Genomic DNA, 17,018 nt, shown 5'->3' on the forward strand with positions numbered 1-17,018 from the left:
GTCATTTAGCTCCAGTATCATTTCCCTTAGTATCGTCTTCTCTTCTTCTAACAACACCATATCATCAGCAAATCTTAGGCACTTTATTATTCTTCCTTCTACTATTACCTCTCCTATGTTCTGAAAAACTGTTCTTCACTAAATCTTCCAAGTAGATGATAAAGGGTATTCTTGTCGTACTCCTGTCCCTATTTCACTTCCTTCTGATATTGCTTCTATCCTGACTTTCATTGTTTTATATAAAGATTACTGAACATGCTCATCTCTTTCCAATTCACACTAATTTTCTTCAGAGTCTCCATCAGTTTATTCCAATGTACTCTGTCAAATTATTTGCTGTATTTCGTTTGCGTAAGTTACATTGTATATGCTTTCATTTGCTGCAGGGAAATGCAGACTATAGAAACACAGCCTCCTATGATGTCATTCAAGGCATACCTTCAGACTCAAGATGACAACATAACAGATGAGGAGGCAATCAAGAAATACAACGAATATAAGCTGGAGTTCAAGAGGCAACAGCTCAATGAGTTTTTTGTAACTCACAAGGAAGAGGAGTGGTAAGTGCCAATCACGTGGTCTGCCAGATTTACATATCGAGTAGGTTTGAGATTTTATTTTGTAAGAAGCTTAATGCTAGTATCTAACAAGTTAGCAGTCCTGATCTTAAAACTTACTTCTGGCTATACCTGTTTTCAAAGAATTTGCCCTCACAGAATATTTACAGTTCACAGAAATCTGCTGTAAGTTCTTCAGATCTGTATAGAACCTTCATATATATTAATGTTACATGTAGTTGTATTCCCTTTCCAAGATGAGGTAAGAGCTGTTGTGAACAGATCTCTAAAATAAACGCGATTTTCAAATTTAACTGTAACTATTTCTTGAACTACTTTTAACATATTCTTTTTTAGTATACATCCTCTTAAAATGCTTGCATTGGTTTAATACATAGACACAAAGGCTGTACTTCTTTGGCTGATGAAAGCTACTGCTCCTTTCTTTTTTTCTGTATAATAAATAATCCATGGCCCATGGCCAGATTTATGTCTTGGGTTCAGAAGCATTTACAGTAATCTTAGATCTAACCCAAAGATCATACATGGAGGTATTCAAATCCAACTACAGTAGAACTTGGTTATAACGACATTCAAGGGACCTTAAACATTATGTTGTTATAAACGAGTGTCGTAGTAACCAAGATTCACATTGCAAATCTAGTCTTTCAGGTGAAGCTCCCTGTAAAGCAGATTTGAATAATTTCAAGGGAAAAATTGTTCCAGGGCCGGGTATCGATCCCGGGACCTCTGGTTGAACGTACCAGCGCTCTACCACTGAGCTACCCGGGAACTCCACCCGACACCGTCTGAACTTTTCCCTTTATATCCACACAACTCGCATGGGCTGACGAAACGCCAGAGACCCACAACGAGTGCACACAATCTCTGTGTGACTTGGAATTGTGGTTTTCTGTTAATGTACACAATAACGTATATATTATGCAAATCTAGTCTTTCAGGTGAAGCTCCCTGTAAAGCAGATTTGAATAATTTCAAGGGAAAAATTGTTCCGGGGCCGGGTATCTCTGGCGTTTCGTCAGCCCACGCGAGTTGTGTGGATATAAAGGGAAAAGTTGAGACGGTGTCGGGTGGAGTTCCCGGGTAGCTCAGTGGTAGAGCGCTGGTACGTTCAACCAGAGGTCCCGGGATCGATACCCGGCCCCGGAACAATGTTTCCCTTGAAATTATTCAAGATTCACATTATCAATCTAGTGAGGTGGAAAATGAAAAATAACAAATTTAATTAGACTTATTTTAGATTTATGTATTGACTTTTAAGTCTACAATGAACATAATAAAGTACACGTTGGCCTACAATTATAAATGCAGTATTCTGTATTAAAACAGTTTTTTCATTACTCACCAAACTACTTTACTTAGAAGTGAAGTAATCAGTCATTTTACTCTGTTGTCTTCTACTTGCCCAATACACACTTTCTAGGGCTAAATTACATTCTATGTTCATAATTTCAGTTGCAATTTCACTGCTCCCTTCCCTAGCTTCATAGAACATGTTCATAATTGTAATGACTTCTAAAGGGTCACTCACTTCTTTTAGTGGCCATACTGCATTAAAATGCGTGCACTTAGTGAAAACTTTGTCGAAACTGATCTAATACCGCATGAATTCAGGCAGGTTACAATGGGCTGGGGAATCTGCCTGCATTCCAGAGGTCTATGACAGAAGGAGACTTTAAAGAATTTGTCAGGGTCAGATTTCAACAAAATATTTCTTAAAAACTTTGGTTCTTAGAAAATCTTATTCCAAACTGAGGTTGAAAATGACGTTATATGCGAGGTAGACGCATATGCGTTTGTCGTATTAAGCAAGGTAGGAAAGCATATGTCTTATGGGGAATTAGTTGGGACCACAGAATATTTGATGTTATAAGTGAGGTGTCGCACAAAACGAGGTCGCTATAACCAAGTTCTACTCTACCTGTAATATTTTCTCTTTTGAAAATGCATGCTCTCCTTGAATGCTGTATACTTGAACTAAGGAATCGTCAAGCTGTTAGTTCTTTAATTTATTGTTTGTTGATGAGTTAGTTCTCAATGTAATGAGATGTTAGAAAATTGACATTTCTTAATTGGGCATTAGTTAAAATCTGTTATGTTGGTCAATCCACTCATTAACTTTATAAAGTTCCGTGAAGATCAGTCACATGCTGGGCTGCAAGAAAACAAACCAGTGATTAAGTTCCATTAAATTAGAGCATTTTTAAGTGACATTTAATGGGCTGTTATCATTTATTCTTTATTTCAGGCAAGGTAGTGCTGCAGACTATAGTTGTACGATTTAATTGATAAATGTCAAATTGAGTGCAAAATATTGTCATAAATTTATCCTTTATTAACCTAAAATGACATAACAAATCAATATTGTCATAATTTCTATCCTGCAGTTTAGCCCTGAAAAATGGCCTGTTGTCCTGGAGCATATAATTATTGTAACATAGTGCTTTGGACACTGTGACACAGTACATGAGGGTTGACCACCAAAGGGAAAACTGAGAGGTAGAACTTAAACTGAGGGGATTCGATCCAGCATCGGAACTGGAATCCGGTGTGGCTTAGTGGATAAAGCGTCAGCACATAGAGCTGAAAACCTGGGTTCGAATCCTAGTATCAAAGAGAATTTTTCTCTGTTCTATCCATTCTTCATATAATTAATAGTTTTGCTACCAGATATCTATAACACCTGCTTGTAGTAGTAAATATTAAGAATTTTGTTGCTGATATTTCATTTCCTATCAATAAATTCATTAATAAACGAAATTTGATATGATATAACAATTGAGGGGATCAGAAGCAAAGGGGTACAAGTGACATTTCTAAAAAAAAAAAAAAAATGAGTTAGTGCATCCAGGGTAAGCTAAAGTGTAAAAACTTTTAATTGCAGAGGGATATATCTTTTAACGACCTCTCACATTAAAATTTACTGCCCCTTATGTGATCTTCAAGAGGAAATGGATCAAAATTATCTTCACACTGCCGAGCCACTATCAACTTGGCGTTCTTGAGTGAAAAATACTGGAGAGTGAGAGAATTAATGATTTCATTGTTAGAATTTTAGCATTAGCAAACAACAGCAACAACAACAACAACATTAAAATTTAAGATTTAAACTTCACGGAATTTACGAAAGCTTAAACATCTTCGGACACATTTTCTCAAAAGTAACTAAATTGTACTTATTACCCCTTTGCTTCTGACCCCCCTCAATTGTAATAATTGTTAATGTTAATATTGAATCAATTAGGAAATACTGCATACATTTTCATCTTTGTAGTTACTACTAATTTAATTTACGCTCAAAAGTTTTCCATGCAATTCAGTATAATCTGAATAATTATGTAAATAATTTTTTTTGTTTTTGTATATGTTGTAGATTAAATTTTTGTAATTATAGTTTATTTTTACTCTACTGTCTATGGTAATAAGCAAGTAATCTCTCTTCTCTCCCCTCCCCCATAAACGAGATTCCCTATACATGTTTGACGACAACATACTGTAATTCGTTTTATTTGGTAATTTTTCTGGCTAATCTTGAAATAGAAAAAAAAAATTCCAGCTTTACTATTTATTTTTGGAAACTGGTGACTTACAGCTTACTGATGGCGCTTTAACTTGTTAGAGGATCAAAGTCAGGTCTTTAAGATACTGAATGTTTTTAGCAAATCACTAAAGTTAGACACTCTTAAAGCTCTACATTACATGAGGCCATAAGGGATTAAAGAACCAATAACGTTCCTGCAACCCAGTAACATAATTATGTCACATGATCGAGCAGACCATACATTATTATTAGTTGGTGTTCTCTGCTAGAATTCTGTTACTTACAAATGGCTTTTAGAGAACCTTGAGGTTCATTCCCACCTGAAGACAGAATTATGCTCTCTCTTAGTTAACCTCTTTTTGGCTTGCAAATACAGTCTTGACATTAGCATTTTGTTCAAAGATGGTTGGACCTATTACCCCATTTTTTAACTCCACAGACTATGTTAACACTCATAAATTGTACATAAATGTTTTCTTAGCAATAATGTATCTAAACTGATCCACTTTATGCTCTATTAAACACAAATGCATCAACACAAAAACATACAACTGCACAAGTTGTTGTCCATTACGCATACACAACTGGCATGATCATTGTTGTAACAGCACCCATCTTTATAAGCATGCCAGTTGACAGCAAATTCACGTAGCATTGTAGTGGAGCTTTGTACACTCTGCATATTTTCTTCTTTGTGTAATGGAACTAAATGTAAGACACAACAAGTGCATCGTTAAAATATTAATTTGCAAACTTCCGAATAAATTGTGTCCAAAGATGTTTCTGGACACTTAAAACAGAAAGTATATGAGTTATCAAGAAATTTGTATCATATTTGTGTGAACTGTTGCACATAAGCTCTTACCTTTTCAAAATGCAAAGTAGGATCCTAATAGTACATAAATTTGTTTCGTAGTCTATTTTTCAGATTTATAGAACATTAAGTTCATTCTTTCTTCTTCCCTGTCTTCCAAATAGTCAAGTAATGTGGTAATTTTAAAAAGATTCAGTAAAATCTATATAATAGTTGTGTTGTTAAGGTATTGAGAGGCTTTTGGAGTGATTTAGAAGAATATATCTTAGTTTTTTACGACTTTCATAATACCATGTAACCTCAGATATATGTGATCCTATGTCTTATAGCCTCTTCATTAATAGTGTCACAAGGATGATAACATAAACTAAAATTTTCGACATGAACAACAGATACAATGTGTGTCTCATGTCCCGAAATTCGCGCACACGGGCTACTTCATGTGAATCATAGATGAAAATGGAGACTAAACTGTTAGTGACAAAATTTCGTCTGAATAATTTTTAATTGGACAACACTGCACAACATAGAATGTCTTAGTAGTCTACTGTAATGCAATGTTTACTGCATTTATCATTGTAAGTAACAAGCAATAAAATGACAAGAAGTGGATAAACAATAATTTATTACGAAGTTATGGAGGAAGATAATGCACCACAGAAATAATTAATACATTACAAAGAGATAATTAAAATAAAATAAAAAAAAAAACAAAGTGTTATGAACCGTGAATATTTGGTTTCAACGCAACATACGAATTGTTTGAGCTGCGATTACAGGATTAACATTATTTGCAAAATACAGTGTTGCCATATTGTGCAGTTTTTAATAACAGCTATCTACATGGCTTTACAGAGTCTGTTATATGGGTAGAATAAGTAACTTTCGGGAAGTTGTAATTCTGTCAGATTCATGAGCTACCATACAAGCAATAGTTTGTTCATCAACTTCAGAAAGTGTAAAAATCCATGAATCTAATCATTTGAGCAATTTAAAAAAGATCATTAATGTGCAATGGATCCTCTTACATTGCAATATACATGGAAATGAAATAGCAGATGCCCTGGCGAAAAGAGTTACAACAGAAATGAAGCCAGACATATTCTGTCCATTGTATAAAACATATCAGCCACGACAAATTTAATCCATTAAAAGAGGACAGCATTAAAGGCAAATCATGGGAAATAATATTAAGAAATCCTGAAGAAATTCCACAAGCGCCACGAAAATCTGCTGTCACTTCATTTATATTGGTAACAAACCAGACTGTTTACATCTACACAGAAAAGGAGTATTCAGTACACTGCCTGTATCCTATGCAACACCATTGAAGAAATGAATATGGAACATCTCAAAAGATGTGCAACTGTAGACAAAGAAGATATCTTTTTGCGAAAGTATTTGAGTGCAAGAGGACTAATGGCTTTGCTGTAGATGTCTAGGCAGTGGACACACACACACATACCTTGTGCAATTAAAAATTCTTCAGACGAAATGTTGTCACTAACATTTTCGTCTCCATCAAAATTCACGCTATGTAGTTCCTGTGTGAGACTTTTGGAACACACTATATAAAGTATTGTAATAGGGGAAAAATGAATTTTGAGATTTTCACCGAAATGTATGTTTTTGGCATTCTTTTCTCTCAGGAGCTATGTTAGCTTATACATTAGAGTGACTGGCTATGGACTGGAAGTGCATTGGTTAACTCCAGGCAAAACAAAAGCTTTCCACTTTTCAGTTTGTTTCTCTCTGCATCCATCTATCCATCCATTCATTTACGTTCCCTTCATTTCTTTTTAATCTTTGTACCCATATCCATTATTCTTTTATCCATATCTTTTTTTATTTATACATTCCTTTTCTTTATTTTATTCTTTAAGTGGGCACTTATTTGGAAAAAATTTCCATTATCATTTCTGTAATACTCTACACGCATGTTGCTCCTTAGCAAGAGATTGCTGGTGCATTCCGCAGCATCATTATTGGAAAAACAAATGAAGTTTGAATATCATTATATATTAATTACATTCAAGATATTACTAGTAGCTTCAGCAATGAATGCTGCATTTATTTTCTTGCACTGGTTATGATATTCATTAAAAGTTCAAGTTCTATGTTTTATGATTATGCTAAGATGATTCTCATCATGCGGTAACTTACGATTATTTGAAATCACACAACCAGCAAACACTTAAAACTTTCTGTGCAATTATATAGATTCTATGAATTCCCTGCCATGTTTTTAATGTCTCATTTTATTCCTTTTGTATATTCGTGCATTACTTTGTCTTTCCTTTTCATTAATTTTTTCTTCCATTTCTATTTTTTCTTTTCTTTCATTCTGTTCATTTGTTTATTCGTGAATTTATTCTTCTTTTTATCTTACTGTTTCTTCTTTCGCACTTTTCTTATTCTTTTCTTCCTTTGTATATCTATGATTCTTTTTTATTCTTCTTTCTTTTCCATCTTCCTTTCTCTCACGCTCTCCTTCTTTTAGTATTTTAGATGGAAATACACATATTGTGCATTGTGGCTACCCATTTCATTTCCTGCTCTACTCCTCAAAAGCCATGTATTTCTGTACTCTCTTGTCCTCTACACTTCTTTCTTATGTGTTCTATTGAATGTTTGTTAGTCATTTCACCTAGAAAATATATGGATGGCATTTTAGAACTTTCACAAGAATTGTAACAATAGTTGTTTGATCTCTGCATAAAAATAGCACAGAGTTCATTCACTTAAAGTTTAATGAAACTATTTTTTGACCAGTTTTTATTATGACGTGATAATGATGACGAAGAGTAAAATGTATGCTGCCAAAAAATTTTAAACAGAAGTTGTAAAGTTTGAGAAAAGTTGTACATAATTAGAGACAAAATTATTTAAAAAAAAAAAAAAACATATATTTTTTTTTAAATACTCGTTAATTTTATAATACAGTGCGCTACATTAATTTTCTTACATCTAAGCAGCACTTCCACTGCTCAGATCTGTACCACTGGTTTCCATCATACACCCTGCAGGATAGTCGCTAAAGAATCTCTTAGTATGTATCAAATATGAATGAGGCCTCGCCCACCTCATTGCATATTACATGACTAGTGTGAACTAGTCAGTTTGTTTTATTACCATTAAGTACGAGAAAAATTCGTGCCGGCACCGGGAATCGAACCCAGGACCTCTCAGCTGTGCGCGCTGAGTGCTCTTAACCAACTGAGCCATGCCGGGACACGATCCACGATGCCGGCCGAACTCCTCTCGTAGTATTATGTTACGGCCTTACTACCTGCATTTAAGACGATATATATACAGGAGCGCATATTAAATGACTTTATGGCCATATTCAACAACAGTTTCTGAGAACTGTTAACATTATATATGTATCAAATATGAATGAGGTCTCGCCCACCTCATTGCATATTACATGACTAGTGTGAACTAGTCAGTTTGTTTTATTACCATTAAGTACGAGAAAAATTCGTGCCGGCACCGGGAATCGAACCCAGGACCTCTCAGCTGTGCTCTTAGTCATTTATCATTACCAGTGCTGATATAGTAATTTTTTTCTTGACTATACGCCCCACCAATTATTATTTTTCTCCCTTGAGATATATTTTGCTGTCTGTATTCCTGTGACAATCATTTAATGAATGTGTTTATGTTGAAAAAGTAAAAATATTATTTTGTTTTACCTTTTAATTGTAAAACAAGATTGATTTAAAAAAGATCCCCATGAAGCTCTCACAGTAGATGCACACTTGTCTTGAATCCTGGAGTTTTTGTCCTGCTGCACTTCGGTGTTTTTTCAACCATTCTTTCATATAATATAGTTTTGGATTCTAGCACTGTAGAGGTGGAATATTCATGCTTATGAACATCATAGAAAATAATATTAGGAACAGCAAGAGATTATCTAAGATCAGTACAGATCTCCCTGTACAAAACTTAAGCACCTATGTACTGTATGATTCTGTATGAACAAAATTTCCTCTTCCCCATACAGTTCATTAAAAAATTGTAGGCCTTCCATGACAGCACTGGTTATTACTTGGAGTCTGATTTTTAGGTATTGAAAACTAATATTCCAACTAGCTGTAGTTACAAACAAACAAGCAATCCCTCACTCTTACTATTAATAATACCTCTTTGCCAAGTCTTCACTGACAATGCAATTTAAAACTGCTAGCAAGGACAGACTCTAAATACAATAGTCTTGCAGGTACTCAAGGGTCGCATTCCATTCTATTGTGTTCACCAAACAAAGACTCCTACAAAGCCTTGAATATGCGGGCGCTAGCGGTAAATGTAGAAGTCCAGGAAAATTTTCTTTGTATCCTTTAAAGTACGATATTTTAGAATTTTCAGCAGATTAAAGAGTGTTTTAAACTGGATAATGAGTATATTAAGCGGTGGATTTTACATGGTCAAGGGACTGAACAAAAAGAGCGTATAATGCAGGATAGCATAACCAACAGGCGTATATTATTGGGGTTTTACTGTAGTACCAAAAAATTTGGTCCCTAGTTATTATTAATTGTTACTGTATTAACAGTCAAATGCATAACTTTACTTCAAAACGTTGTACACAAAATGATACATCATCTAGGGTTTCTAGGTTAACTTATCTCTTCAACTGCTTTTTGTCTTATACATTTTCAGTCTCTAAATTTTCTAATAAGATTCTGCACTGCAGGACAACTAAAAATTTTTTACATCTGGAAAATTCTCTCCAAACCACCTTTGCAGTAGTTGTCCAGCAGAGATAGTGAGTACATGAGAAATATACACACTTGCTGTTGTATAGTAAACCGAGAAACATCCATTTCAATCAGTCACCACAAAAAACATTCTCACTTGTACTGACTGCCAGCCCTAGCAGGAAATTGCTTTCCACAAGGATTGAGTGAGTCAAATTGTCTTATGTTGTCCTGTGTTATCTTGTTTGTTATCCAGAACCTTGCCCTTAACCAGTATACACAGTGTGAGGCATGTTAGGGTAACATAATACAGCTGCAGAAGGAAGTGTTACTTAGTGGTAAGGAAATAAAATGGACGTACTTTCTTTTTAGATTAGGTGATAATAATCGTCTTCATCAATTTCTGAAAATATAAGTAGAAATTACTGCATGAAAACATAAAATGAAATTATGTGTATTCTATTTATATTGTGCCATCTGTTTCCTTAAATACCGTTCCCCCACCTTCCTTAGAAATGATAGAGGTTACATGGTCGTCTTAGTAATTGATTTTATATTGGTGTAATGGTATAACCATCGTTTAGAATGAGGTATTATATTTTATTACACATTAAGAAGGGCATTAGAGTTTTCATTATTAGGCATAATCAAGTTTTCAGGTTATAATGTTAAGATGTTCTTGTAAAATCTTTCTATTTCTAATATAAGAACTTCAGGTGTAAGGTGTATCAATCATAGCTTGCATTGCTTTCATCTTTTCAATTAATGTATTAATTTTATTTATTGTTTTGTGTTTTGACCACCAAATGTTGATGTATAGAAGTCATTATTTATTTTGGTATTTTTGTTTTAATATTTATTTGAATCCAAGTTGTACTCCTTTTATTCTTGACGAAATTATGCAAATGGATATATATATATATATATATATTTTATAACTATTTCTGGGTAATAATTGTGGAATACTATTCAAGATGTAACTTCGGCCACTTAATGGGATTGAATGAACTTCGAGACTCAGTACTCATACTATAAAATACCACAGTAACAAACTTGCTGGAGTAGAATAATTATTTTCGTACACCCAAAAGCATTGAACTAAAATCCATTAAGTTTGACGGCAAGTTACAAATTAATTTGTTCGAACTAAAATACTTCTTTTAGAACAACAGGATATGTTAGTTTACACTTATTTTGCTATCATGTGCTACCATATAAATCAGCCAATGACAGTGAAACAAATGTCAAAGTCATTGATATATATTTAGCAACAAATTTATTGGTGATGCTCACAAAGTATAGACATTTTATTCTTTGTTTTTTAATGCAGTCAGAGTATCCAATATGTTAAACAAATGACATAACATAGTGTAGTATAATTTATTAAGTAAAAGAAAATCGTTTTACTAGCCATTTTTTGCGTAGCAGGATGAGTTTTTATTGTGTTACATTGAAATTTGCGTTGTATTGATATTTATGAAACTTACATTTTTAGCATGTAATGTAAATATAAATTGACAGGTATGAGAAAATAATTTCACTAAGTGGAAAATTCATTACATCAGCTTTTGTCATGAGACATTTCACTGTAGTCAGAAGGTATCAGTAAAATGGCATTCCCATCGTGTTAAATTTCTCTGCTGGGACTCAGGCGACAGAATATTTAAAATTTTAGCATCAGCACCAAACAAAGACTCCTGCAAAGCCTTGAATATGCGGGCGCTAGCGGTAAATGTAGAAGTCCAGGAAAATTTTCTTTGTATCCTTTAAAGTACGATATTTTAGAATTTTCAGCAGATTAAAGAGTGTATTAAACGGGATAATGAGTATATTAAGCGGTTGATTTTATATGGTCAAGGGACTGAACGAAAAGAGCATATAATGCGGGATAGAATAACAAACGGGCGTGTATTATTGGGGTTTTACTGTAGAATTAAGAAAGTTTACTATAAAATGAGACTGAATTTATTGGGATCAACAGTGCAGGAGAAATGATTCCGCATAAAAATCCATGGCTTATTACAAAATAAGACTGAAATTAGCAACAAGAATAGAATACTTTCGAACTGGATAATCCAAGAATTACTGTAAAATGTGACTGAAATTTAGAGATTAACAATACTAACAGGTTTAAACCTAAGATTCTGGTGCAAATTATACTGTATAATAAACTGAAATTAACAATATAGGAATGGAGTAGCTTAGAACGTAAAAATCTGGTGTCTATTACAAAATAAATCTGAAATTAAAGAAAATGAATAAAATTTAGAGATACAAGTAAGAATTCAAAAACTTTGAAGCTAAGAATCCATTGCTTATTATGAAATATGTCTGAAATTTCAAGAAAATCTAGGGCTTGGCTATTTCCTTTGAATTCATGTTTCATAGGCTTTTTTTTTTTATCAAGACATGGATATTTTCTAATTTATTTTTAATTCATGAATTTTTTATCCATCAAGAATTTCTTGCATTCGTGTCTTATTTCTGCTGGTAATGCCCTATCGATTTCTGAAGCATTAAACATTAATTTTTGATTGTTCATAGTATTTAAATACATTTTGTTGATTTAGCATGTCACTAGGATATCCTGTAACAGCTTGGATTTAGATAAAGATTGTATTTTGTTGACTTAATGAGAAGCTAAAATTAGGATGAAAGCTTTGCCACTACAAACCACTCTTAACTGTTTGATAAAACCAATTCTTTCCTACAGCTTACTTTCTTACACTAAGAGGATGCTACTGCAACAGAGTGAAGATACACAGTCATATATTTTATATGTGTGTCACGTATTGTGTGTGTGGTATATTGATGATACAACATAAAATGGAATAAAATGATGAAATATTCACGGAAAACAAAATGGAAAAAATGCGTTGAGATGAAAAGCAATGAAATGTATATGTGGTGAAAAATGAAGGAAATGGTTCTCAGTAAAATGGAGAATGTTATATCAAGTGTGATAAATGAAATATGGAAGAAGAATCAGCATACGCATCGCCAATGGAATTCACCAAATATCTTTGCTATACTCACTGCGCTATATGGCTACCTGCAATGGATCAATGCATATATATCTTTGTCTTTAGTTCGTATACCGCTGAGCACAATGCAGTGGTCGAATATACTTTTATACCCGTGATGAATACAGCCCAAATATTTTGTATAATATTTTGGGTCGATACCGCGCGGTTTTAGTCAGGGAATTTTTAATCGCGATTTACAATTGCGTTTTGTGAAACTGCCGTTGGTTCGCTCACTCGCTCGCACATGCGGGGGCAACGTATAAAATGCCAGCAAGCAGGTGAGATTCTAATTCATCACTCAGCTCTACTTTACTCCCCCTTCAACCCCATTCACAGTTCCAATCATTTAGAAGTTAATAATGTGTGAATGAAGGAATCTGGAAAAAAAAAATATTTATATATATTCTGTAAGGGGAGACAATAAATACTCTTGGTGTCTGCTGAGATAGGTTCATGATGCCTTGATACATGTACTGCATTCCTTACTTACCTATTGTAAAGCTATAAAAAAAAAAGTAGAATCGTTAAGTTTTCTTTGTCCAAGTTATATTTTACCTATCATAAAAATATCTTACAAGTGAACTTTTTCTTATTACATATTTTCCTTCTTTTTTTTAGTATATCGGGTGGCCAGAGTCCCTTTTCCCGACATGCTTAATATCCAAACTCGACTTTGTTGACTTGTTAAAATTCCGCCTCCTCCTCTCTCCTCTTTTCCTCTCCTACCTCGTCTCAGAGTCAGTTATGGAGAATTAGTCGACTCAAATATATGTGTATAGTAGTAGTATTAGTTTTATTTTGCCTGGCAGAGTTAAGGCCAAAAGGCCTTCTCTTCCACTCAACCAGGTTTCAATAATATACATGAAATACAAAATTATGTGATAGATTACAAAAAAAAGATACAGGGTGTTAAAAAAAATATACGGCAAAATTTCAGGGTTGGATTCCACACATGTAGAGGATCAAGAAATGTTATATAAACATGGGTCCGGAAATTGATAATTATTGAGATATGAGAAATTTGTTGGAAGATATTTAATTAGCAGTCTGGCAAGAGATGGTGCCCCTGCACATTTTAATCTTAAGGGATTAGGTACAGCTTACAGTCCACACCTGTGGAGTAACGGTCAGCGCGTCTGTTCGTGAAACCAGGTGGCCCGGGTTCTATTCCAGGTTGGGGCAAGTTGCCTGGTTGAGGTTTTTTCCTGGGTTTTCCCTCAACCCAATATGAGCAAATGCTGGGTAACTTTCGGTGCTGGACCCCGGAACTCATTTCACTGGCATTATCACCTTCATCTCATTCAGACGCTAAATAGCCTAAGATGTTGATAAATCGTCGTAAAATAACCTACTAAAAAAAAGGTACAGCTTACAGCAGTAAAGTTTTGTAAATATTCAAAAAAATTTTCCTCCGTTACTGTATCTTGTACAATAATGAAAATTAGTATGTGTAAAACACTGTCTTTCTGCTATATGAAAAAAATATTTATACGATTTAAAAAAGAAATAATTTTTTTTTTTTTTTTTTTTTTTTTTTTTTTTTTTTTTTTTTTTTTTTTTTTTTCCCCAAAATTCAAAATGATGGCAGTTCACTGTGCACTGATAAGTGTTTCCCTCATAACTCAAAAACTATCCAACATTCTACATTTTCTAATCTAACGTAATTTATTTTCCTAACTAATCTTTATATAATTCACCATCAGCATAATAATAATAATAATAATAATAATAATAATAATAATAATAATAATAAATATAGTGAACCCTTGTATTTGAAGCCATTAACTTTTACTTTAACTTTTCTATTTCAATTAACTTAAAGATTATTTTGTTAAATTAATTACAGTATACTTATTTTAGCGTCATATCGGGTTCGAATACTCAACATTTATAATCCCATTCCAGTCAGAGTTTTGACCTTCTCTTCCCATAATTGTAATCTATATGACACCTGTAGTTCACAGTATGTCCTTTCTGGTCATCTTGTCTCTTTACTGTTGCACGAAATCCACATGGCATATATGATACTGAGCTGTTACTTAAGAATTTTCACTTTGTTCATTCAGCAGAGGGTACCGGTATTCATGTTGTTCCAAGCATGCTAGGTAATACTGCTCATATGGAGAGCATTTTTTCTCATGAACAATAAATGGACATATGTTCGAAATGTGTGACACATCTAATCAAATCAGAACTGTAAATTTCTGTCAGTTTTGCAGGAAATTTTTACAATTTGTTTAAAATGATGAAAAACTATTATACGAAACAAGATCAGTCTCAAATACTTTTAATTTAAGCCAAAGTGTAGAATAAATTTGTTTTTTAGTAATTGAACTGAAGAATTCGTCGATTCCATAGCCTCCTATATTTTCTCTATAAACACAGTTGGCAACCCTACTTTCAGTTATCTCAGATTACAGAAAATCTTCGTTTTCCAATTAATTCCAGCCTTTTATGGTATCATCAGGAATGAAATAGCTGATCATCTTCTTGAGAAAGGCTGTTGTGAAAAGCCAAATCAGCTAACTTGATTATAAAAGAATATTACGTGACTGGACAATAAAAAAAAAGACTCTTTCAGAGTTATTTTGCCATGATAAATAAGATACCATGGTAATGTTTTCTGAGTGTTAATCCGTTATATCGAAGGAACCTTCAAAATCTGTAGTGGCAGAGTTCAGAATTCTTACTCCACATCATTGCCTGGTCAAACATCTACACAGGATTTGAATTTTGGCTCCACCACATTATGTTTTGCATAAAAAGAATCCGCCTGTGGATGAAGACCATCTGCTGATCTGTGCGACTTCTTCAGGATGAGGTAGCTGAGTGCTAGACATCACTCACATTACAATGTTCTTTGTAAGGCACTTAATACTGAAAGCATTGATTGTCGTCAACTGGTCTTGGCTTGTTACACAGTTTCATGTTGTGCACCTAATGCATGCAGATTGGACTAGTGATATTTTAATGGACATCTTCTTCTCCAAATAAGGATTAGGCGTTATGGCCCATTCTGCTTTCAAGAAAGATTGTCCTTTCATCTTGCTTTAGATCTGCCAATATTTCTGGTTTCTTGAGATCATAACTTCATTTAAGTTACAGGCTATATATTTAATCAAAGTCTGCTATTAATTACCTACAGGAGCTGTCAAATCTACTCCAATACCTGTAATGCAACTAATACTTCATCGGTCTTCTATTGAATATGGACTAGGAAAGGATGCTATTATTCAATACAGAAAATTGATCAGACTTCCATTTAGCAGTTGGGAGCTAAGAAACTTCAAAGTTAAAGATGAATCTCCCAAAAAGTAAAGAAAATATCTTTCATAAAACTAACCCTGCACAAGCAATAGAAATGGAATATTATCTGAACCTCGTTGAAGATACCAAGAAAAGTAACATTCCAAAAGATTCTTTAAATTTAGAAACTATTCATAGTAGATTGCCTAACAAAGACTGGCTCCATATTTTCACTGATGGATCCCTACTGTTCAACCAAAATGGAGCAGGTGCCGGTGCAAATTTTGATCTATTTGACACTTCAAAATCTGTTATACCAGATCTGTTATTTTCAGCAAACTGTTATATTCAGTGATTCTAAAGCAGCTATTACTATTATAATAACCAATCTGTTACCTAAAAGTAAAAAAATAACTGATTGTTGGAAAATTATACACCATCTGATGAAGTTTAACAGAAGGATAGTTTTTCACTGTTACCAGCACACTGTGGATTATCTAATAATGAAGCTGCAGAACATCTTGCTAAGAAGGGAAGTAATATCTTTATCATTTTCAAAAATTAAAAGATTAATCAACTCAAAATATCAAGATATAACATCATAACATTTTCACGAAATTTTAAGTAATAAAAAATAAGATGGGAATGTCTCGGTGTACTCTATAACAAAATATAATTCCTGAATGTCCAAGGAAAAATGCAGTTGCATCTTTTCGAATATTTACAGGGCTATCTGTCAAAACACTTGAACAAAATAGGAATATTTTCTTCACCAATTTGTCCATTGTGCAGTCTTCAGGAAGAAATGTACCAGAATCATCTTCAGCGATGTCCAGCCCCTTTCTTCTAAACCCACTGTGTGTGAGAAATATTGGGGCGTAAGAGAGTTATTCTTATAATTTTAATATTGCCGTTCTCTGTAAGATTTTCGATTTTGTTGAAATTTGTATCTAGGAATGCAATTTTTTTTTTTTTTTTATAGAAAAATGTGCGAATTGTAATCGAGTAGTTCTGTTCCCGTTATGTTTTCTGTGCAGTATAAAATTGAAAAGGTTTGTAGTCTGTATTAAGGCGATCATGCATCATGAAGTTACATTTTTCACTTTTTTTTTT

At 33.6% G+C, this 17,018-nt stretch overlaps 1 protein-coding gene across 6 annotated transcripts in view; it reads left to right on the forward strand.

The window, feature by feature from the left end:
* The window catches only part of Ars2 (arsenic resistance protein 2), a 121,096-nt gene that overhangs the window by 34,902 nt on the left and 69,176 nt on the right, over nucleotides 1-17,018 (forward strand). For all 6 annotated transcript variants that reach the window (XR_011336655.1, XM_069849476.1, XM_069849468.1 and 3 more), the window contains one exon: nucleotides 387-560. Coding sequence is in view for 5 of the 6 variants with exons in the window: in XM_069849476.1 (XP_069705577.1) it covers nucleotides 387-560 (174 nt within the window). In the remaining variant the exon portion in view is untranslated. The remainder of the gene's footprint in view (nucleotides 1-386; nucleotides 561-17,018) is intronic.

This window comes from Periplaneta americana, chromosome 2, assembly GCF_040183065.1.
Source record: "Periplaneta americana isolate PAMFEO1 chromosome 2, P.americana_PAMFEO1_priV1, whole genome shotgun sequence".
In the NCBI taxonomy this organism is placed as follows: domain Eukaryota; kingdom Metazoa; phylum Arthropoda; class Insecta; order Blattodea; family Blattidae; genus Periplaneta; species Periplaneta americana.